Source organism: Falco punctatus (genome assembly GCF_963210335.1).
Source record: "Falco punctatus genome assembly, chromosome: 13".
In the NCBI taxonomy this organism is placed as follows: Eukaryota; Metazoa; Chordata; class Aves; order Falconiformes; family Falconidae; genus Falco; species Falco punctatus.
Genome location: NC_137593.1, coordinates 1,722,822 through 1,746,828, shown reverse-complemented (window position 1 = coordinate 1,746,828; position 24,007 = coordinate 1,722,822). Strand labels below are relative to the sequence as shown.

The following is a 24,007-nucleotide window of genomic DNA, read 5'->3' as shown; positions in this document are numbered from 1 at the left end:
CGGCGCCTCGGCCCGGGAAGGGCAGCCTTTCGCTTTGGAGGGGCAATTTATTCTTGCATAAATACTTAGGTAAAAGCTATTTGCATAAACTGTTGTAAAAACAAGCAGGCCGAGTCAGGGAGACCACTGTGAAAAATAATTGAAGTTTTGTTTTAATTACTGTGCAGGACTTTTACCTTTCGGAGAGAAAGGACATTTCTGACAGGTTTTAAGCACTTCTGAAGCTGTTCGGAAATCAGTTTTGCAGCCGGCGCGGCTGGAGCCGACCAGGCAGTGCTTGGTTTTTCTGGCAAATGTAATGCCAACGGGAAAATACAGGTGGGCCATAAAGGTTTTATAATTTCATATGCCAAAGACTTCTACAGCAGCCTGTTTACATACAGGGCACATTTTTTGGTAATGATTTACACAGCCCCTTGATGAGCAGCGTGTAGCTGGGCAGGCGATCCTGGCCGCCGCAGCCCAGCTCTCCCATGCCTGTCTCGTGCAAGGAGGCCATCCCGTTTCTTCAGCCTGAGGCTCTCCAGCTGTGTTGCATCCAGCTGAATTTCAGCTGCTGCCAGGCCCTGCGACAGTCTCTCACACCACCCTTGCATGCCGTAAGCAAAAACTGGGCATTAAATGCACGCTGGCTTTCCTTTTGGGTGCTGCTAGAGGCAAGGCACCAGCACCTTGTTGGGGTGCCACGTACAAAGCACCTCCAGGAGCTTCAGGTCCTTATTTCTCAATAAGCTTACTGCTGATCCCACTTCTCAAGCCCTGTGTCCCATTGATTATTTCTGTTTGCTCTCTGACCTTTGCAAGAAAATAGCTCATGGAACTTAGCGCAGTGGCTGTGGAGCCCTGACTGAGCACCCGGCCACCCAGGCAAGGCATCTCGGACACCAGGCGCTGCTCCCGGCTCCCACCTGCCTGCCAGGAGGTTTTATAGTGCTACAAAAATAGCTTGAAAGTAATTTCTAATGCATTTGGATACCACAAGGAGCAAGTCTTGGTTTGCCTGAGGGACAATGCTGCATCTCCCACAGGGGATGCTGCTGCAGTAGCAACTGGCTGGGGAGCAGTGGGAGGGCATCGCTGTGGGACAGCCGAGCTGTGCGTCCCACCAGCCACCCAGAGTGACCCCAGCACACAGCAGACAGGGCACAGCCTACCCCAAAGGGCTGCCATCTCCTTCATGCCCTGGGCCACCACAGTCTCACAGGGGCTGCTGTACTATCCTCCCTGTCTCCTCCAGAGGGTATACAGTGAGCACAACAGTGGAGGCTGTGGATGGAGAGCAGGTTCTGATCAACTTCTAAATTGGGTTTGTTCAGGAGAAAACACTTTCCAACCCCTCCAGAGGCTCCCACCAACTGCTGCCCTGACTCCTGCAGAGTGGTGGGAAGCATCACCTGGACCACCCTGAAGAGCAGGGCTGGGATAAGGGACAGGACAGAGCAGCCAAACCACTCTGTGCATTAGCAAGATTCATCCAAACCATCTGCTGATTTTACATCAGGTATTTACCCACCACAGACCTTGGTTTGCTGGATAGTTTCCAAACACTGAAGCGTAGGAAAGCTTTGCTGGAGCATGACCTGCAGAAACAGCTCCAGGGAGTCATCCCTCTGCTGGCACAGTGCTCAGCACACGCCGGACCCCAGGCAGAGAGATGCCCACTGACTTGTAGCTGGCAAAATGTCACCCCAGCTGTAACCTCTGGGCTCACATCGAGTTGCATGCAGAACGTTTTCTTTTCCTTACTGAGAAGTAATTTCTTAACAAACGTGTTCTACAGATGGCCTTTTATAATGTTAGTCTAAAATAAAAATAAGCATGCTCGAAATTCAAATTGGATTTTGCCAGAGCAGCCATGCTAAAATAATACATTTTAAATACCTTAAACTGTGCGCTTCACAAGTAATCAAATTAGCAGTGTTTCTGCATTACATCTTTTTTCCATCCATTTAAGCATTAGATTAACGTTGTCATGCAGATTTTAAATGGAAAATACCACGCTGCGGGGAATGGTTGGGGACAAGGAGAGCGGAGCAGGGTGCGTTTTAGCAGCCAGGCGCTCAGGACCCTGCTGCAGCCACCAGCAGCCAGGGAGCTGCCCCGCACCAGGGGCACAGCCACCAGCCCCCCCCCCCCCCGCCTCGGCAGAGTGCAGCCCGGCTGCGGGGGGCACAGGCAGCGGCAGTGCTGTGACAGCCACCCGCCGGTGGCCGGGACAGCTGCCCAGGCTGCCCCCGCGCCCTTGCACCACTGCCCTGCACGGCCCGGCCGCTGGCGAGCTTTGAGAGGCTGTGCGGCTCATCGCCAGAGTAGCATTGCATTATTGAAAAGCTTCCTTAAAATACCATCATTTTGCTTCTGCTTAACAAAACTGACATGAAAAGCACGCTCTTTAAAACACCGTTTGCCCTTGAATTCAATCTTGTTCTCCTTAGCTCATCGCTCTCTCTTGGGATTAAAATGGGTGGGTGGGAATCGACGGCTGACCAAGCCCTGGCTTGCTGCTGTCCCCTCCCAGTGCCCCCAGCGCTACCAGCCCTGCAGGACAGCATCCTGGAGGCTGGGACAGGCGAGCCAGCATCCCCAGAGCTTGCTCCATGGGGAGTCATGAGAAACAGTTGGCATGCCACACAGCCGGTGAAGCGGGGACGGTCACGGCGCAACTGGGCAGGGTGAATGCCAGGTGCTGCCACCCGCCTCCTGTACAGCAGTCCCTGCACTGGGCTGACACCAGCCAGCACCGCTCCCACCGGTGACATATTTCTCCCTGAGCTAGACCTCATGGAGGGTCTGTAATTAAGCTGGCATACAGAGGTTTTCGAAGTGCCTGATAGGTTAGAAACATTTATGAAGAATATTGGAATACTTGCAAATAACACTATAAATCAATTTTCCAGGTCACTAAAGTTAATGTAGAAGGTTCTTGGCCTGGCTGGGTCTCCAGGGGAAAGGGGGCAGAAGGAGAGACCCTGAGCAGAAGAAACCCCTTTGCTGCGGGTGGGGAGCAGCGAGCGGGGCAGAGCCTGCAGGCACTGCAGCGCTGGGCATCGCTCCTCCGGCAGCAAAGCCTGGTGCGGGCAGCCGGGAAGCAGCCGTGCTCAGCCAGGCAAGCACCGCCTGGGCGGTCAGCTTGGGCAAACAGAAAAGACAACTTTGCTTTATCTGAAACCTGGAAGAGGAGATACATTTTCTGTGCTTACACTCAGCCCAGACATCTGCAAAGTCTTTGTTGACGAGACATGAAAGCCGGGGAGTGAGCATACATTGACCAACTCCATGCACTACCATATATTGAGCATTTACGTGGTAACTAAATGTGTATTCAAATCTAAAGCTGGTTTTAACATTGCAATGTTAAACACGGCTTTTGCATCAGTGTAATGAGACAAGCAAAATGCAGACCACACCGAACCCACAGCCTTACTTAGCAGCTACAAACTCCTGGAGAGCCATTAGGAGTTCGAGAGCAGCACAAATCAACGCAGATTTTGTTTACTCAACTGGTTCCTTTTTCTCCTTCTTTGAGTTATTCCTGCCTTCTTTGTAGCCATTATAAGCTACAGTCCTGGGGGAAAAAGCAATGTGAATTCAGTGTAAGTCCATTCTGTTCACTGGATTACTCCTAATTTACAGCAGTAAAACAAAGATCAGACAATGAGCCATAAAAATCAACCTGATGTGGAGAGCTACTATAATAATACGTAGATTTATATAAAAATAATTGTGCCGTTTGCATGTGAGTGCTTAAAACTACTCATAATTGCAGCAAGACTTAAATAAAGCCTGTCTTCCTAAATATATGAGGTGGTTATTGTGGTTAATGCTTGTAGTATGATACAAAAACAAGAAGACTCAACTCCTGAAACACTGCTAAGAAATGCCTGCTTTCCCTTACAGCCCTTGAAAAGTGTAAGAGCTTTATCTTCTATTTCCAAACTAATTCTGCAACCCAGGCTGACCTGTGTGCGTTTCCAAACCTGGCAGGTTGGAAGCTTGCTTTTGACTCTTCTAAGCCCACGCTTGTGCCAGCTGTACAGCCAGGCACGTTGCATGGGAGCTGCACAATTATCCACAGCTACAACACAATTCTAGTGTTAATCATACCACGTTTCTACGTAAGAAATTTGCACCCTAATAAAAGCATTGTGAGTTTTGCTTCTACCCCACAGGTCACTCCTACAAAGGAGTGGAAGAAACCGCTGGTGACCACGGAGGCAAAAGTCATTTTCCTGATGGCAATCACACATCTCAGCCATGGCTCTGAGTCTTTGCAGGGCCCCGCGTCCCCCCTGCAGGTGTTCCACCTCCTCGGCAGCTACACAAGGCCGCCTCCAGGGAGGGGGATGCTGTGAGATGTGTCCCACAAGCAGGTTTGCTCTCCTGCCCACCCTGACCCTGGCAGGGAAGGTGCTCCAGAGCATTGCTGCCCTCCGGGCTGGGACCCGCCAGCCCACAGCACTGGAACAGTCTGAGTTAACCACAGGACTGAGAGCTTGATACTTGCTACATACCTTAGTTACGTTTATCGGCGGATATTTATCTAGGTAGAAAAGGGGGATGGGGAATTCTTTGGGCTGTAGTACTTTTATTGTGCCCTTTAATGTCTGTAATTGGCATGTGCTGCTCTGAGCCTGGCTAAGTCAAGCCTGCAGCCACCTTTCCAGGAGGGGGAAGAGAGCCATCCCACCGGAGCCACCGGAGCAACACACCCACTGCTGCGATGCAATGCATTAGCAGTGCTTTCGTAATGCACTTTGACAATAACCCAGAATTTCAGGCACACAGTGCAGAAAAATGCCTTCAAACTGCTGATGCATTTTTAGCCAGCAGGATGGAATGACCTCTGCTGGGATGTGGTCAGGGCACCGCCTCGGTGGTGGTGCCACTGGGGACTCTGGGAGGTCCCACAGCCTGCAGCCTGGTGAGCAGCAGCACCCAGGCAGCAAGCCAGGAAAAACCCTAAGAAAAGGATTGAGTAGGGCACCCTGCACTGGGGTTGCTGTTAGCACGGGCACCCACATTTTTGAGAGGTACTTTGTGTTCCAGGAGAAGGAAGTGGACAGGCAGCAGCACTGTGTGCTTGGCCAGCTTGGTCTCCTCCAGACCCTTCGTGCGCATTCGGGTTCATGCTGGTGCTTGGCCCTCCAGAGCAGCAGCCGGTGCTGAGCAGGTAGCTGAGCCCCACAGCATGGGTGGCTGGGGAAGGTCTTTCATTGCTAAAGCTGCTCCAGACCCTGCAAACTGTGACATGCTATCCTTGCACACACAGTGTTCAGCGACTGAGACAGCACTTGCCCCCACGGCACCTGCAGCAGCAGGGCAGGTCCTTTGCAGACCTGGCCGAGCAGGGACGAGGTTCCCAGCCTGGCCTCCCTGCACGGGCTATAATTGCTGCTGCCTCCCTCTAGCTCTGCCAGCCATCGTTAACACTCACCCTGAGGCCTCTGTGGCACAGGAGGACCCCCGGCGCTGCGGTGGCATGGGCATGGTGGCCATGATTGGCTTGTAAGATGGGGCTGGACATTCCACCTTGGGTGGGAGGAACGGGTCTCCCCTCCAGAGGATGGTGCCCAGCCTCTCTGCACCTTGCTCCAGGCTCTGTGCAAGCTGCAGGGTGAGCACGGACTGTTAACTCCACCAGCTTGTCTTTGCAGTTATTTTTTTTTTGTTGTTTAAGCTCGCACTAGAGTTAATAGTCATAGCTGCCACCATCAATTATTTATGAACACAAATAGATAGTTGAGCTTTGTAAATTGCATCCCTCGTGCCCATGCACAGGCAGAGCTCTCATAAAAGGCTATTTTTGAACTGCTGATGGCCCCGAATCGGCAGTGCAGCGGATGGAGCTGGAGCTGAGCCCCATCCTGGGCATGGAGCAGGCTGGCGGGGAGCCGGGATGCTCTGAGGCGAAGCCTTGCCCTGCCGCATCCGTGATGGCAAGGCTGCCAGTATAAGCATGGGCGGGCTGGACCAGTCTCAGTTTGAGAAGTTGTTCTCTGTGGTAACATGGAACATCTCAAATAGCCCCATGCACCAGGATCAGGGCTGCATCCAGTTTACTGACACCTTGAATTGGGATAATAAATTTTTTCAAATTACAGCAAATTAGGTGGGAGGAGAACCCAGGCTGTGACCTTCTCATGGTCCAGATCGGGTGAGGACCCAGCCTGCCAGCCCTCCTCCCGTGCTGTGCATGGGAGGGATGCAAAATACATCCTTTGTTTTCAGCAGTGGTGTGGCAGATTGCAATTTTCCAAGCCAAGCACTGCAACTACATCATTTTCAAGGAAAGACTTGAAGTGATCCCAAATATTCTGCCCCAGCATCTGGGCAGGCTCACTAGTAGGACTGAACCGGAGCATTAAAAAGGATAAAAGGGAACAGCCTCCCTCCCTGTTCACCTTCCGCACGCAGGGGGCAGCTGGGGCTGTCCCTGGCGGTGACAGCAGAGGTGATGTCTAGGGAGGTCCGGTCCAGCTGATGCCACAACCTGACAGGGAGGATGCAAAATGAGATTTAGCAAATGCAAAGCAGAGGTTTGCTCACACAAACGCTGCGGGAACACACCTGAGTCCTAATATTTGCAGATGATCCCCGATGAACATATTTATTCCCGTAAACTTTGTCTTTTACATTTCCAGTTCGGTCTCTGAGCTGGAACGGGTCCTGAAACATGTCATTTGCTGAAAAGCCCCTGAGCTGGCTCCTCTCCCGCCCCCATCCCCTGTCACAGGCGTAGTCACTGTCTCTCCCTTTTACATAATCACCCTGGCACCGGGAGTGCCTGGCAGCCGGGGGTGGCAGCGCCGGGTCGGGCAGAGCCCAGGAGCGGGGCAGGAGCCGCGGGCAGCCCTGCCAGGGGGACGGCAGCACCGCGCAGGGTCTCAGCAGGACCAGCTATTGGTATTTTTAGCCTAAAACAAGGGGCAGCTGAGCTAACATGTCATTTTAAGCAGCACCTACTGTATAGTTTAGCATCAGCGACATAACTCAAGGAGAAAATTAATTGGGAAGGACTTCAGCTTCAGATGTAAGGGAGCTGAGGACTCTACAGGATTATTGTTGTAGCCGTTGGGAAAAGCCTTCGGCTTCTCTGGGCACTGGATTTCCCCAGGACCGAGGAACCATCCCCAGAGGTGAACACGAAATATCAGCTCCATTGCCGCTGGTGGGCATCTCCCCTAACTAAAGGTTATCTCAATTCAGCAGCAGCACAGCTGAGCCTGGAGGTTTAGTCAGCTCTTCCTCCAAATTCCCCTCCACTTCATTTCTTGGGGGAGAAATCAGCTCTAGATACGGGGAGATCTGGGAGCAGAAACAGGGATTAGTCATAAAGATAAAACATCAACCTCGTCACCGAGCTGCTATTCCTGATGCAGTTCCCCAGGTCCCAGGCAGCCAAGCCAGGGGAGCCGCCAGGGCTGTGCTGAACCAGCTGGAGAACCCAGCCCTCGGTATTGAAACCTTATCTAGAAACAAGCCAGAAAGGATTTACAAAGGCCCAACTTCAGAGGATGCAGGAGCGTTGGTGTCATGTGGGTAGCAAAGAATTGCAATTACCCGGCGTGTTGGTACACTGATAGCACTGGCAGCCCGTGGGAAATCAGCGCAGATAACTGCTGACAATTAGTAGACTCTGTCCATAAGCCTAACGAGCAGAAGCGGTGACTTGGTAACAGATCATGTCTGTGAATTACATGATCAAAGACAGGACACCACAGCCGTGCTTATGGGGGAAGCTGAGGCAGGAACGTGCAATGGCTTGGACTGGGCTGCAGGAGGGGAGAGGGCTCATGGGGAGATCCTGGCGGGCGCTGCTCCACCAGCCCCTACTCCACAGGGAGGCTGATTAAAGGACAAGTTATATTGATTTTGAGAGTTGCCTCTCCTTGGGCAGGACCTGCCACCATCCCCCCAATATCAAACTTCCCACAGCTGGGGCAGAGCCCACAACACCCAGGAGCTGGGACTGCCGCCCCGCCGGAACCCTCCGGAGCACCGATCCTGCCCCACCATGCACCCCCGGCACCTCACACAGGGAGATATTAATGAGCATTTCTGCTCTCACCACAGGCTCGCTACGGGAGCACTGCCTGGACCACTTCTGCCGACACCATGCCGGGGAGCGAGCGGCAGGAATGTGTAGCGCTCCTGCTAAAAGTTGGTCACGGCCCAACAACGGGAACGAGCAGTCGGAAAGGCCAGGCTTCCCCTCGGGCAAAGCCACCCCGTTATTCATCAACCTTTTGAGCAACTCACAGCAAATAACACCCAAACATCCCAGTCACCCTGCTGCTGTACACCCCACCTGTGCGGTTCCTGGAGAGTTAATAATGACATTTTCAGAACTGCAGGATTGCCTAAACCGAGCTTTGGGCTGGGCTGCACACACGCTTGGGTTTCGTGTAACCATGCTAGAGCCAGCCTGGCTTTGCATCAGTCCCAAGGACCATAAAACCAGCGTAACTACAGAATGGCATCCTCACCCTGTGCCGCTCCCCCGGAGCAGGTATGGCCATGCAGGAGCATCGGCCATTATTCCATAGGCTGGGAAGGAGCATGGCTAAAATCACCTGGAGCCCTGCGCCCCTTGCCCTGCCCATGGAGCCCCCCGGTGCCGCCCACCAGGCTGCTCTGCACAGGGCTGCTCATGGAGGGGTGCAGAGCATCGCCAGGCTGCTGCCTCCCCCAGCGCCAGCCACCCCACCCGTTAGTTGCTGAAAGGGACACCCCGAAGAAGCAAAAGCCAGCCGCCCCAGCATACCGGCCCTTCTTGTTCTCAGCTAAAGGCATGACAGGGAAGCTCAGCAGCTGCCCACACCCACCACTTCAGACTGAAGTCACAGCCATTCATTGTTTTTCCTGCCTGGGTTAGGAGGAATAAAAACCTGCAAGATGCATAGGGCATTTTATAAGAATGCCCATGATTATTTTTTTTCCCTCTGCATTTCTCCTAAAATTGGCTTTGAAAGTCAGTAAGCGATCACCGTGATGAAATGGTACCCAAGGCAGATGCTCTTCGCTCCATACAACGTACTGCAAATTAACTTTTCCTGTCCAGTCTCAAACATGCTTTGCTAATTGATTTTTCTGCTCATTAGTACCAATATAAGTTATATCAAACACTTAATGGAAACCATCTTACCACTGCTGAAAATTCACAATGCTGTATATAATCTAAGCCAGGCAACTGTTTTTTTGTATAAAATCACGCATACATATGCCTGTGAAAACGGTCACACCCAAATGCTACTCAGTTATGCACAACTTTAAAAATCTATTAATAACCTTAGTGGAAAGCTCCTCTGCAAAATCAGATGCATCCAGGCAGGCAATTCTTTAAAGGCAAAGTAAAGAGCTATCACACTGCAAGGTAACAAAGAATGATACTGTCACCATACCTATATTTCATGCCCGTTTGCTTTGCAGTGGATTCTTTTAATGAAATGTGGTGCTGAGGGGTAAATGTCCCCAAACTGCGAGCAATAATAGCCACTGTCCGAAATTTTGCCCGGGCTGCATTCACTACGTTTGGGGTAGTGGTGTTCTGCTTGCTGATGAGCCTGTCTTCACCATTTCGACTCTTCAAGTTGTGCTCTGTGCAGGCGATGGACACTTGCATCGCGCCCTCCGTACACCGTTAGCCACCGTCCAGGTCGCAGCCAGAGCCCCCGGCCGGCCTGACGCGGGCTGCAGGCTGCCCAGCAGCGCAGGGCTGGGTCCCAGACGCTGCCCAGGGGTCCTGCCGACCCTGAACTCACAGAAGTAGCCGAGGCAGCGGGGGTCTCCGGGGGAGCCGGGCTGCGTCCCTGCAATGCCGGGAGAAGAGAAGCCCCGAACTTGACAAAGCAATCGCAAGCGGATTTCAGCTGGCTCTCAGGTCTCCCCCCACAAAATTTGCTGCAGCTGAGACAAAAGCATCCATCCAGTCAGGTGCTCTCAGAGGCATAAAGCTGTTCCTTCATGATGAACCGCCAGCAGCGGCCGCCGCTCTGGCTCGATGCAGGCTTGCTTCTGGTGGCTGGTTTTAAATCGATGCAGGCATGCTGCAAGCGCTGGCTCCAGCGCCCGCTGGACCACGAACTGCTGAGCAGGCAGCCTCGCCGGCCGGAGATCCACCCGCTGGCCAGCCCCTACGGACCGGCGACATCCATCCGTCCTCCTTCGCGCCGATGCAGCAGCCCGCTGCAGCCCACCCAGCGCAGCCCACCCGGCGCCGGGGCTGGCAGCGGGCGTGGGGGGCGGCGCGGTCCGGCTCTGCAGCAGCTCCCGGGATGGCCCCGTCAGGATCCTGCGGGAAGCTTGGGAACGGGCCTCCCTCGCGCTCAGGGGGAAGGCAGGCGCTTCGGGCAGGTGCCTCCCGTCAGAACAGCTGCCGGCATCGCTAAGCAAGAGGACCTCTTATAGCGGGGCACAATTCGATGCTAAAATGGGCTAATTAGCGCGTGTGTGCGCGTGGGGAATAAATACAGGGGAGGGGGAGAAAAATGGCTGTGCTACCGTGTGCCAGTGAGTTCGCACGTTAATCCCGTGTTTCTGGCACCCGGACCCGCCGCCTGCAAACCCACGCTCGCAGCACTGCCGGGGTTAATCCCTTCTGCCCCAAGCATCGCCAGACAAACAAGCCGCAGCACAAAGTCTTCGAAGTAGCCCCCGCGGTCCCCGCTGCGGCGGGGCTGCAGCCGGAGCAGCCAGCCCAGCCCCCAGCCGGCCGCCCCGCTGCCCAGCGCCCCGCTGCCCAGCGCCCCCGCCACCTCTGCTGGGGCGCTAGCTCTGGGTGCCGGAGGCAGCCCCGCCGCCCCCGGGCCGGCGAGCTGTTCAGCGGCGGTGGGAGGGCGAGGCAGGGATGGGGCAGCTGCGAGTCACCCCCAGGACCCCTGCCCTTCGCTGCCACCCAGCAGAGCAGCCCTGGAGGGAGTGACCGGTGGTTTGGGCACAACGCAGGTGCAGACCCACAGGAGAAGGTGCCCACCGGGTGAGCGTGGGTGGCAGCAGGGAGTGGGTGGGTGGGTGAGGGCTGCAGCTGCAGTCACCCTGCTGTCCCTTCTCCAGCCCTGCACAGGTGGGAAATGGTCCCCCAGGCATCCCTGCACCCTGCTCCTGAGGCTGCCCCCAGGATCCTAGGTGGGCTAGGGTAAGGGTGGGGGCACCTGCAGGGGTCCTCTTGCCCACCTCCTGCTTGCTGCCCTGTCCTTGGGGCAGAACTAGCTCTGGGGACCCCCAGCCACTCAGGTGACACCCAGGCTTTCTCCTGCTCAAGGCACACAAAGGTGGAGCTGGAGCGGTAGCACAGAGAGAGAAGCTGGACACACTGGTGTGGTGATGAGAACCTGCTCTGAACTCAGGATGACAAACCTTCAATTTCCTCCCCTGCAGCGGTGGGTTTTCTACACCACCCCCATCCTGCCGAGGAGGGGGAGCCTGAGAGCGGCTGGCTGGGCAGCTGGCAGCCAGCCAAGGCCACCCACCACCCAGGGTGACAAGGTGAACGCCTTCTGACGATCTCCTTGTAGTTCATTTATCTAATGGCTCATTAACACTTACACAGCACATTGCTTTGAGGGTGGAAAGCATTATATCAGTGTAAAGAAAGTTACTGCATGATATTTTCCAAGAGAGGATGATCAGCTAATCCTACAGCAAACCCCCAACCTCCCAGCCATCAGCAGAGGTTCGGGGCAGACGGCCCCCTCAGCGTGAGGTTTGGAGGGAGGGGGAGCAGGGCTGACCGGGGGGGTGGAAGTCACATAGCTAAGGAATAACGAGCTGAACCCACTGCTGCAAGGCCCTGTCTCAAATACAGGATTTTGGCTTTGAGAGAGTTTCCAGACATCTAATCAGTGAATTGGTATTACAGACTTTTAATTACCGCTGTTAAATGCCTAGGAAAGAGGGTGTCAGCTGGGGGCACAAGCCATGGGGTTGCTGACATCAAGGTGCCCCGTGGTGGGGCCCTCGTCCATGACACCCTCTGTGCCTCCGTGGGCCCGGGGGATGCGGCTGGAGGCTGGCGGTGGCACCCGCAGGGCTCTGCCTCAGCAGCGCAGCCAGCCCAGTGCAGGCTCAGCACCCGCTCGGCTTTTGGAGCCCAGCTTTGCATTCCAGAGCCCAAAGCAAGGCTGAAAAAAACAGAATTATTTCTCTCTCTGATAGACATACAGCATCCTCTTGCTGGGCACAGCTATTTCAAGGAGATGCATCTTACATCTTGTTCTAGATGTGTCTGGAGATTTCCCATTGTAGCCAGCAGCTGGCTCTGCCCCATGGTGTGACTTGGTCCTGAGGATGTGCCCAGGTCACTGTCACCCATGTCCTGGTCACTGTCCCTGCTGTCACAGCTGGCCATGCCCTTGGGTGCCAGGGAGGGGACAGCAAGGGACAATCACGTTCTGTGCTGGCACGTCCCACAGAGCATATTAACTCAAGCCGCTTAGCTTCGGAGGGGTTACAGCCTCTGCCAAAGAAATATGTATTTAAATGTGGGATTTATTTCGTTTCCCTGAACAAGATAATGACTTCCAGATAAAAAATACTAGAATAGCATAATTTCGTATCACGAAAATCCTGAGCTTATAAAACAAGAGGTATGTGACATCCTCGTCAGAGGACAGTGCTGGGGTGCGCTGGCCACTCAGGCTCAGCCACGAGCCTCTGGCCAGGCTCTCCGTGCCGCTTCAGTGCCACCAAACTGCTACGGACGCAGCTATTTGCCAAGACATATGTATGCATTTCCCCCCCGAGGAAGATGACAATCACTCATTAAATAATTGGCCAAAAACGCTTCATCAAGCAAATCTGTTTTAACACAGATGCTCAGGACCATGCTGGCTTTGTTTTTCCTGTGATCCCTGTAGCCCCCATCCCAGGAGCTGCTGCATCCATCCCAGGGTTCAAAATAAAGGCAAGAGCCAAACACAGAACTACAGCAAGCAGGATGCTCAAGGCAAGCGCAGAAGCCAGGAGATGTTCTATGGCTCCTACACAAATACATGTTTCCATGCCCCGAACAGTCTGCTTCTTTGCCCAGGACCTTGCAGGGGCGGGATGATGCGCATCACTGTGGTGAGCAGAGTGGAAACCTCCAAAAAGGAAAAAATATTTCACTGAGACCCGCTGCGGAGGCAGCGAGGGGCTGTGGGGCCATGCAGTGGTGCAGGTGATGGACAAGCCCTTGCCGGTGCTCCTCGCTCCCTGCACTGGGCAGCAGCACGGCTCTTGCTGCAACCAGCTGGAAAAAGATGCTTCTGCAGCCCAAAAAGTAAAAACAAAATGAGGCCCGTGGGTGTGGGTTGGATGAGACATTGCAAGCTGATGCAGACCCGTCCCCCCAGCATGGCGCAAGCTGAACGCACTGCTTTCCTCTTTTTTTTTTTTTTTTTTTTTTTTTTTAAAAAAAATTCACCTTACAGCAAAGCAACTTTGAAACATTATGCCAAGTCTGGCTTGAGACTTTGCTTCGTGATGGCTGCAGTCATAGGCTATTTACACTAATTGCTCTGCCCTGCCACTCTACCAAAGCAGAGCATTCCACTGGACAAATACCAATTAGCATCTTACTCATTTCATTATATTTAAGCTGATTGCCAGCTAAACCTGTATTTTCAGTAACACCAATATGCCGCACATAAATTCTAGCAGGCTCTGTCAATCTTTTAAGATGACAGGTCTTAATTTCATGCCTTTCTTGTGCTCAGACCCCAGCAGCAGGCTGTACTTGCAATAGCCATATACATTAATTAAACAACACACACCGCATAGGCAATGAGACCACGTCAGCTGCCGAGCACGGGGTAAAAGGTAGAGCAGATCTTCTCTGCCTCCATCCCTGCACTGTTCATGCTTTAGCAGGTCAAAGCTTTCAGTGCTTTTTATCAAAGAAAATGCTTTCTTTCCATCACCAGCTGCAAAGTTCATGGTTTTACCCCCCAAAAAAGTATACTGGAAATTTCCATTGATCTATATAAAAATCTCATCTTTCACATAAATAATCTGAGTATTACTCAATCTTAACCTTAATTTCTTACAAAATTGCCTTTTAAATTTTGAGTGCTGATAAAATAAATCCAAAAAGCTGATAAAACAAATCCATCCCAGTTATCTCCCTGGGAGGAGGCTTGGTGGCTCCCTGCCCGAGCGGGTGGGGGCCCGGGGAGGCTGCCCCGCTGCGCTGCCTGCGCCACCCCTCACCACTGCATGGACCTCTGCAGCTACCCCCTCCTCTGCAATCCCAATAGCCCATCTTTGCTTTGTCGGGCAGCGGGACTGGCACATCTGCAAGGACACGACGGGGCTGTGAGGCCGGCGGTGACCCCAGGATGTTCTCAGTGAATCACAACGTAACCGGGGGACATTTTCACCTTATCGTACTTGGAGGTTTACGCACAGTGGAAGGCGCTCGGCAGTGCTTGGCTGCAGGCTGGGACAGGGAGGAGAGCTCTATTCTATGATTTCTTCCACAGCACAAAGCACTGTGTGCTCTTCCCGCTGCAGGGTCCTGGCTGTCCGACCCCCCCCTCTCCCAGGGCACCCCTTGGGCTGGCACATTTTGACATCCCCACCAGCCCCGTGGCAGCTTCCCCAGGTGCTGTGGGCAGGCACGCCGAGCTCTTGGACGGCCACGCAGCTCAAACTGCCTTTGTTCCCGATGCTGCCGCAATGCTACCCATGAGCTGAAGTTTACAGTTATCACTGCTCACCATGGCAGTGCAAATGATCGGCATTGCAGCACCGCTACATAATTGCATGCAATATTAAATGCAAAGCCTGAACCATTCTCCCGGTGGTGCAGACACAGCCTCTCCCAGGCCAGGCTGACAGCAGCTCCCTGTGCTGCCTTACGGGACCTCAGACGGGTGGCTGCAAAGGAGACCCCACCAGCATTCTACACACCAGCAAAGCCAGCACCCAACCTGGCCCCTGGGTGTCAAACACAGCACAGCCCTTAAGTACCAGCCGCTGTATCCCCCTGCAGCTGCTGCCCCTACCTCAGCAGCTTTCCCTCAGCTCCCTGCAGCTGTGGCCAGAGCAGCACCGGCGACAGGTCAGATGCAGCAGGATGGAAAAATCACCACTTCCAGGCTGAAGGCACATTAAAAGTATGATTTCAGTGTGTGTGATAGAATTTTAACCGCATTGGACATTTTGACAGGTGCTTAGCAGGACTTTGCATGCAATATAAGCAGATCAGCCAAACTTCAGAAAGCTGCATGGAAGCACTGAAAATGCAGCCGGCAGCATCCCACACCAGAAACAGGGCCTGGGAAATGCAGAGTTCTGCCCTTGGAGCTTTTCCACCCCAAACATGCCCTTCTTTATTCTAACAGACCAGACCTCACTACAGTCACCACGGTCCCTCCACAGCTACCTTCCCAAAATCCAGTGCAGATGTTTTAGGCAATAGTCTCCAAGACTGGCCTTCACAAGGATTATCATAATATACTGTCAGAAATCCTTGATTTTTGGACTTCCACACGATGATTCTTCCCCAGCACAGCAGGACGCACTCAGGGAAATTCTGTGTTACGTCCCAATAAAAGTTTCATTGGGCCATAAAAGCTCTGATTACAAACAGAGCCTGTGCGCGTCCCTCGGCCATTCCACTTCATCTCAATAGCTGCTGGAAAACAGGTTTCCTGCTGGGCTAATTACTTATGATTGCAGCAGTTCCGTTACATCTCTGTAAATTGGGCTGATACGGACACTGGCAAGATAACAAGCACTGCCACCCAGGAGCACGGGGAGAAGAGCCCAGGAATGAGCTGACGTTCGGATGCATCTCCCAACAGGGCTCCCATGGCATTAATTTCAATTAAGAGCCAAGGCCCTGCTGCAGCAGGATGCTCACAAGCTCAGCTGAGGAGTGGTCCTCTCTGAAGCAGCAGCGATGAACCCTGCAGCTATTTTGTAGAATCATAGAATTATTTAGGTTGGAAAAGACTTTTTAGATCATTTGTAGCTCTTTTGGGTGCATCTAAACCCACGAGGAATGTTTCTTTTTGATAACAATGCTGGAAGCTTGGCAAGGAAATGATCTGCAAAAACAAAAGCACTGCGCTTATCTAGCAAACAGTTGTCATATTTTCACTGGTTTCACATGAAAAACTTAATTTGCATTTGCAATTGCACTTGAGGAAGACTGATCAATATTCTCATTAAATGTTTTTTAGTTAACACACATCATTCTGGCAGGTTTTCAGCCAGGCTGGCTACAGCATCCAGCCCAGGCTGCCTCTGGTACCAGATCTGGTACCAGCTCCGTCCCCATGCCTGCTGGCTGGGCTCCAGGGGCTTCGTCCACCCAGGAGGGACCGAAACCGGGAGCGTAACAGCACGGGGCAGCGCGGGCAGAAGAGGCCAGGCTGCTGGCTCTGCTAATGCATGCCAGGCCAGGGTAGAAATAAGGCAGCAGCATCCAGCCCCGTGGAGGCACGCTGCAAAACTGTAAATGCTGCCCTGCTCTTCTGCAGGGATGGTCACCTTACAGATCCTTCAGGATGCGCTAAAACAATAACCAAACCAAAACCGGTGCAGGAAATACACTTGCTTTGCTTAATTTAATTAGAATTGAGCCAGACGCCAGCAGGGTAACAGGTGTGCGAGATGGCTTCCCCATGGGCAGCACTGCCAGGTGTCTGAGCCCCCAGAGCAGGGACCCTCGGCTATGGCCTCGCCATGGCTGCACCGTCACCCTGCAGGAGTGGGGGTTTTAAATAAAAGGACTGAAGGAGAAAATCTGCCTTTTCCAAACAACTTCTAAAACCCACTCAGTTTCAGAGCCCTATTTGTTTATTTCTTGCAGTACGTACATCATATAGAGGTCTGTTGATGAGGAGTTCATGAACAAACCATGCAGAGATCCGATCGCGAGGAACTCGTGAACACACTCCCACCTAACTGCCGTTCCCAAGTGGGTGTCCAAGGCACCTGCCTGCCAGCCCCGCACTGGGAGCATCTGCCGAGAGCCAACAGCACCCCAGGTACAGCCCCCGGGCACCGCCTGCTACCAAAGAGCTTTGCAATAGTTAGCCAGCTCTATGTAATATTAAATGAACCATCATTTAATATAACTTGAAAGAATCAATACCAAAACTGAGACCTAGAGCTTTCCATGTCTTACAAAGAGGATGTAACTTACCGGGTGCCCAGCTCCATTAATCAGTCACTTATCCCTGAGGATAGAGAGCATCCACCAGCATATTGCCTAGCACACTACCCCAACACTCCTCACCAGGTAATTTAATTTTTCCCTGTTATCTATTTCATTTCTCAGATTACTGAAAGCCAGTGGCTTACAAGAGGGACTCCAGAAATGACCGTTATATTAATGTATTGCAATACACTGAGCCTGATTAAATATGATTAAAACACTTAGAGCTGCATGAAGGTCCATTGCACAGTACAAGAGGTTTTCTTGGGGTTATATTCCCCTGAAGGCAAAGGCTGGAGCCCCTGACATGGAGCAATCCATCCCCGGCCCAGAGGAGAGGAGCATCCCCGGCAGCAGCAGCGTCCTGGGGAGCCTGGCAGTATCCTCAGGCATTCAGGGCCGCCGTGCCAGGCTCAGGGACACCAGACGGCACATGGCTGCAGGTTGCTCAACAATTTTCTCCCTTCTGTGGTATTTCAGGGTTTTTTGAGGGAAGCAGCACTGGGCCGCGCACATCCTCTCCCTGGCAGAGCCTGAACCAGGGGCACTGATGGAAGCGCCCTGGGTGCTGCCGCCTGCCCTCAGCAGAGCCACGGCTGCCGCCCACGCACCAGCCTCCCTGCAGAAAGGGTTAAATAACCAAAGAATGTTTTCAACTATGGCCAGTTTTTCTATGGTAAAAATATAAAATAAAGGAGGGTGAAGAGTTAGAGAAATGCATCAAGGCTGGCAGCTCGTGGCAAACAAGCAGCTTTCCATTTTGCCATATTCATTTTCTAGCCTGGGCATACAGAAAAGGCAGATTATTTTTTTTTCCCAGGTGCTTTGCATAACCTGATCGAGAAGTGTATTCCAAGCAAAGCTCAGCCCAAGCTACATTCTTCCAACTTGGCTGTGCTTGTTGACTAGTAGATTTCAGGCAATTATATATATTACTCCACTATCCATACACGTCAAATATCACCCAAGCATTACTTGTAACAGCTTAAAACTCTAAATTAACTTATATGAAGAAATATGTTGCTAAGGTCTTGGATGCTGAATAATACATACTTCCTTTCGGCCCTTTTCTGGGATGTGCTGTGGCAGATGGATGACTAATTATTGTGCAATAACTTCTGATTCTTTGAGATGAGCTGGCAGAGGGTCAGAATAAAGACGAGTTACAGCAGATTGCATTGGTTCCAAACCTTTCTCCCAGTGCATACCCCTCCAGCAAACGGCCCGCTCGCCCTGGAGCCCCTGGCTTTCACTAGAGCTGTACCCTTCTCCGGCCAGCGTGGGGACCTGCACTCTCTTGTGAGCAAACTAAATGAGAGCTGAGTGTCTCTGCAGAATAAAAGAACCGTTCAGGTTGGAAAAGACCACTAAGACCATCGAGTCCAACAGTTAACCCAGCACTGCCAAGCCCACCGCTAAACCGTGTCCCCAAGCACCCATCAGTGATTATCTTATATAAGCCAATACTGAATGATAAGCACTATTAAAGTTTCACCTTCCCAGACAGTATTTTTTTAAAAAGGAATTCTAATTCTTCTCTTGAGACTCTGTCTTTCAGCTGCAACAACATTTCTAATTACTAAAGTGAGTGGCACAGGATAAGAATCCCATCAGCTACATCCAGCAAAACTGGCACAAAACCTCACTCCCTGCATTGGAATGAAAACTCTTCACACATTGACCAGTGCTCCCAAACTGATGAGAGGCATCTGCTGGAATTAGTCACTGAGGAGAATTATCACATCACCCAGAACAATGTCATTTGCTGAAATGCAGCAGATTACTAAGAAATGAACTTCAGCCCAATTAATTTTATCATTGCCTTTTCACACTGCCAGGCTCCTCTTTGGGGAAAGCGATTCAGCAAACCCGTTGTGTCAGCACTTACTCCACCACTTAGTTACTAACCTACATTGCTAGTTAAAAAAAAATAAAAAATAAATTATTTCAGGACTTTTGGAACCTGGTTTTTACCTGAACAAGGTGACTTCTCCCAGCGGGAGGTCTTGCGACAGCAGGCTTTGAGACCGTTCTGTTTGCCCAGGGGTGCAGGCAGAGCACTGTGCTGCCCAGCAAAAACCAGGGACTGTGGCAGCTCTTTAGCTTTCTAATTTTCCCCTCCACTCCCTTGGGACTAACCAGGAAAATATTGTTCTTTTCACTTCCAGAGCCCTCTGCAAAGGCTTCTTAACTTTGTGGATTTTTTTGCACCCAAGGCAGGAGCACGATGTACCTCCAACCAGCATAACGTCAGTTTAGTAAATTAAATGCAAGGCGCCGGCAAGTCTTCAGGTGACCTCCAAACACTGCCAAGCACTTCCAAGCCAAGGATTTGCTGTCCTTCCCAGGGCCAGTGCTGGCCAGGCAAGTAGTCCCTGATCTCCCAGCACATCCCAAATGGCATCAAACCATCACTTTCATACTGGAATGGCGCCCATTCAATTAACAAAAGGATTTGCAAGAGGATCGTTACTTATTGCCAAATGCATAACCACTTATTAGGTCCTTGGGGGGAAAGGAATAATTACTTTTGCAATCTACAGGGTGTCTTTTTCTGCACTGAATGTGCATTTCATTACCCCAGCTGGGGGAAGCTGCTTACCCCGCCTGAGGCTGCACGGCCTGAGCAGCTCCCCCCAGCAGCCTTGTCATGCCTATCTGGACACACTAAGGACACCCGTGTTCTTCACAAACACCCCAGGACAAAACAGCAACCGTGCTGCTGAAATGATGGAAATGCTGTGTTGCTGTCTAGAGTCTTTCCGGCATGGGGATGAAGCCAAGCAACTCTGAAAATGCACACTGAAAACACGGCGGGGGGGGGGGGGGGGGGGAAGGCTTATCAGGCAGTAGCACGTCTCCAGCAGGCAGTTTAGCCATCGCAAAAGCTACCTTTCAAGGCAGCAGCACCGAGCAGCACCGGGGGGAGCCCGGCTGCCGGCTGTCCCACCTGTGCGTCCGCAGGGCCACTGCCTGACCGGGAGATGGAGAAATGGAAAGGTGGTCACCTCACTATGGGGAAAAACACAAGACAATAAAAATAAATTCCAGTTGTTCATTTTGGCTTGCTTAAACTGTAATAAAAGCAACTTCTGATTCAAAGGCTGCTGCAGAGGATCACGCTGAGCTGAGCTCCGTCGCTTGCCGCACGTGCTGGGGTGATGCTGGCACGCCCCAAGCACACGGCACCCGTTCCTCCTTGCACCAGCATGACAGGCTGCCTAGAGGAGATCCACTGAGCAAAGGGGCATCCTGAAACACTGCAGTTACACCTAGTATTTTGAAGCAGACAGCACTAGGAAATATATCTAGAAGTGCCAAGGGCAGAACCCCCAGGAGCTCCCCCAGCCCAGCACTGCTGCAGGCACATGCTCCAGCTCTGCCCTGCGTTAGGTGCGTTATTCCCATGTTATTTACTGCAGTCGGTCCTGGGAAGCAGCCATAGACACCCTGGGAGCTGGCACCCCCTCCTTCAGCGCTGGCATCAGCCGCAACCTAAATGTCCATCCACTTCCCTGACCTATTTCCTGGTGCTGGAGTTGTTCTGAGGAAGGGGGAGAAGATGCTGTGCAGTCCGACGAGGAGGGGCGCCTGCACCTGACAGGTCTCTCTTAAAACTAACCTTGATGGGAATCATGTTGCAGCTTTGCCTTCTCTCAGATACCTCCCCTTGGATTCTGCCAAGTTCTTCCTAATACCCCCAGGTCTTAGAAGGGCACTTTTTATCCTAAATGTTTTGCCTTTGGAATCTACTGGACTGAACAAAGCATCGCATCCAGAAAAGTTTCCTCTTCACATTACCCCACGCTTGCAAGCCCTGCAAATGCTGGATGCAACAAAAACTCACTATTAATAATCATTAGCGTACAAACTAGGATTAATAACCAAGAGAGAAAATCAAGGGAATTCTCTAAGCACAGGCTGGGCCACAGACCTGGCTCTGCTGGGGCTGAGAAGGGGCATTTTCTGCCTGCAGCGGGAGGGGCGGGTGTGAGGCAGCAGGGGTAGCTGCAGGGAAGAAGAAAGATGCTGGAAGAGCAGCTGCCGTCAGGCTTAGTTATTTACTTCAATTAAGCAAAGCATTGCTATTGCATCAATATCGGATTTGTGTTGAAGATTGAAACCCATTTTCAGTCCACCTGAACCACAGCCAAAGCAAAGCCAGCGCTGCCGGAGCACCCACCGTGGCTGGCGACACAGACCTGCTGTCAGCCCGGACCCAAGCTAACCTCCTCACAGCCTGCCCCAGAGCCTGCTTTTATGATTGCTTCCTAAAGGATGGAGCTTTGAAACAAACTAGCAACCTGGCAGCTGCTAGAGGAGGTTTAGGTGGCATTTTCCTGAACTCAACCCTGCCTCAAGCCACCGTTCAGCAGTTTGTGCCAGCGCAACGCACGGTGACGTCCCAGCCTCAGCAGATCCCAAAGTCAGCCCAAAGACACCCAGATAAAGCCTGCTTTAACCAAGACAGCATGGACTGAGTTTCATCCCAGGCCACGCACACATACTGCAGACTTCAAACCTGCATATAAATATGCCCATAAATATCCTGAACTTTCAAGTCAGCCCCCGGGAGAGATGCTGCATACGCTCAGCACCACTGGTGCCGCTGCGGGGAGCCGAGAGCAGGCTCAGCAGGCAGCACCTGCCCATGGCGCTGGTGATGTATTCAGCATCTGGCAGTGCAGGCTTCCAGGCTGGACTTTGACAGGAGCAGAAGGTGTGTGAGAAGCAGTAGCAAGGGTGCAAATTCCTGCTCTGCACCGTCCGGAGCTGCTGCTGTGCACACAGCTAAGGGTTAGCTGGGACTTGCTGCTGCGCTGGGGGACTGTGAGGACAAACTTTGCGCCAAGCGCCTGCGCAGTGGGGAGCTTCCTACAGAAAGGCGTGAGTAATCCTGGGAGTACCAGCAGGCTCAGCCTGAGCTTTGTGGAGGACTTTACTCTGCCAAAGGGAGCGTGTGTGCATGTGTGTGCGCATGTGTGTGCGTACATGTGCGGGCAGGCACGCACACACGTGTGGCTGGCGATGGCAGCGGGGCAGCAAGCAGCAGGACCCGGAGCCAGCACCGCCCGCGGCTGAGGGGCTCCTGCTGAAACCCGGCCAGGGAGATGGGGCTTGTGCTGCGCACAGGCAGCAGGTACCGCTCTGCTGGAGGAGGAGAATGGGATTATTTTACACCAAGGAGGAAACACCATGCCACAAATGCTGTACACACATGCGGGCACTCTGTTCACACCCCAACCCACACACATCCCCTGTTTCCATCCCATCCGCCCCCAGCAATGCACAGCATGGGCAAGAATCCTACAAAAATAACACAAAAAGCAAGAAGCAAGTGGAAATGGAAGTCATTTGGAAAAAGGATAGACACTGGAATATCCTTCATCACCACTGCACTAAATAGCAGGCTGTATAGTTTGAACAGACTAAAAAACACCCCCACTTATGAAAAGTTATGCTGGCTATTAAAAAAAGGGCACAGCTGGATGCAGCTTGATAGATCAATCTGCCCAGGAAATAGGGAAAACATTAATGCTGTAAGCTATATCCCAATAAATATAATGCAACTTTGCTCTGAACTGAGAGGATTAGGGCAGGATTACAGGATTATAGAACCACATCAAGTGCTCTCATATATTCTGCCATCTAAAGATTAGGTATTTTAAAGCTTTGATGCAACAAGACTGACCAAGGGAGCCTGGAAAAGCAACTATGGCAAAGTGATCGTTCCCAAATTCCCCTCTTCTGGGGCAGCCCTGGTGGGGTATAACCACGACCCCAGAAGAAGGGGTAAGGGCTGAAGATCTGCCTGCTCACCCGCTGCACGCTGACTCCTCTTCTGTTGCACAGTTCAGCACAGACGTACTGACACAGAGCAAAGCTTCCCCACGGCCCAGCCACACAGCCCGTAGAACTCTCAGGAGCGGGTACTGAGGAAAAATTATAAAGGAATTGAAAAAAAAAATGCAGTAAATGCCTTCCCCAGTATATCATCTTGGCTCTCCACCATTTAAAAATTTGCTGTTCTAGAGGTTAAATCCCCCCTTTGTATTTAATAGCCTTTGATAGCCTTGCCTGATACCTAATAACATTTCAAACATGCTCATGCTTCCAGCATCAAAAAATCCCATGTCAGTGAGTTCCCCAGTTTCATTACAAGACGCAGGAAAAGCATTTCCTGTGGTTCAGACCTGTTGTCCAGAAATTTCATTTGCATTCCCCCTGGTTCCTGTGTTACAGGAGACAGCGAGTTACTTGCTACAGGCTGTTCCTGATTTTAAACACATCTGCTGTAATCGCTGTCAATCATCTATTTCCTAAGCTAAAAAGCCTGTTTAATCACCTGGTGCAAGGACAATCCCACCACTCAGAGCCCTCTGCTTTCCATGGCCCGGCTTACCGTGCCCATTCAAAATGGGGTGGCCAGCACCAGGTGCAGGATTTGAAACGTCAGCTCCCAGAAATCTATAAAACCACCAGTATTTCACTGTTATGCATGTTATGTTTTCTAAAACAGCATTTGCCTTTTCATCTACGTAACTCAGGGATGGCGGCACATTTCAGTAATAGTTCTTCTGCAGAAGTATTTTCTCCTTTTGCCAGCGCTGGTCAGTGCCATCAGCCATCACCACAAAACCCTGGTACTCACCAAAAGCCTTTTGCTATCTCAGGGTTTGATCCTCTTACGCAAGTGTCTTAAATGTCTTGGCAAGGTTACCAAACTGGAGAGCCTTTCTAGTAAATTCAGCATGTTTGATCTCTAGTAATACTTAGAAAGTAACGATGCGGCTGAAAAACTACGTCCATTCTGGCACTGCAGGCGACATATTTCACTCCCTTATTGCTTTTCCTGACACA

The 24,007-nt window shown here is 51.9% G+C and overlaps 1 protein-coding gene across 7 annotated transcripts in view; it reads right to left on the bottom strand.

Moving 5' to 3' along the window:
* The window catches only part of KCNAB1 (potassium voltage-gated channel subfamily A regulatory beta subunit 1), an 88,131-nt gene that overhangs the window by 43,809 nt on the left and 20,315 nt on the right, over positions 1-24,007 (bottom strand). Inside the window, exon 1 of one of the 7 annotated variants that reach the window (XM_080410250.1) lies at positions 9,402-16,197. The exons of 5 other annotated variants lie outside the window; for them this stretch is intronic. In XM_080410250.1, coding sequence (XP_080266376.1) covers positions 9,402-9,622 — 221 coding nt within the window. In that variant the 5' untranslated portion in view covers positions 9,623-16,197. Of the gene's footprint in view, positions 1-9,401; positions 16,198-24,007 lie in introns of those variants that run through there. One more of the 7 variants, XM_080410251.1, reaches the window with a different exon arrangement.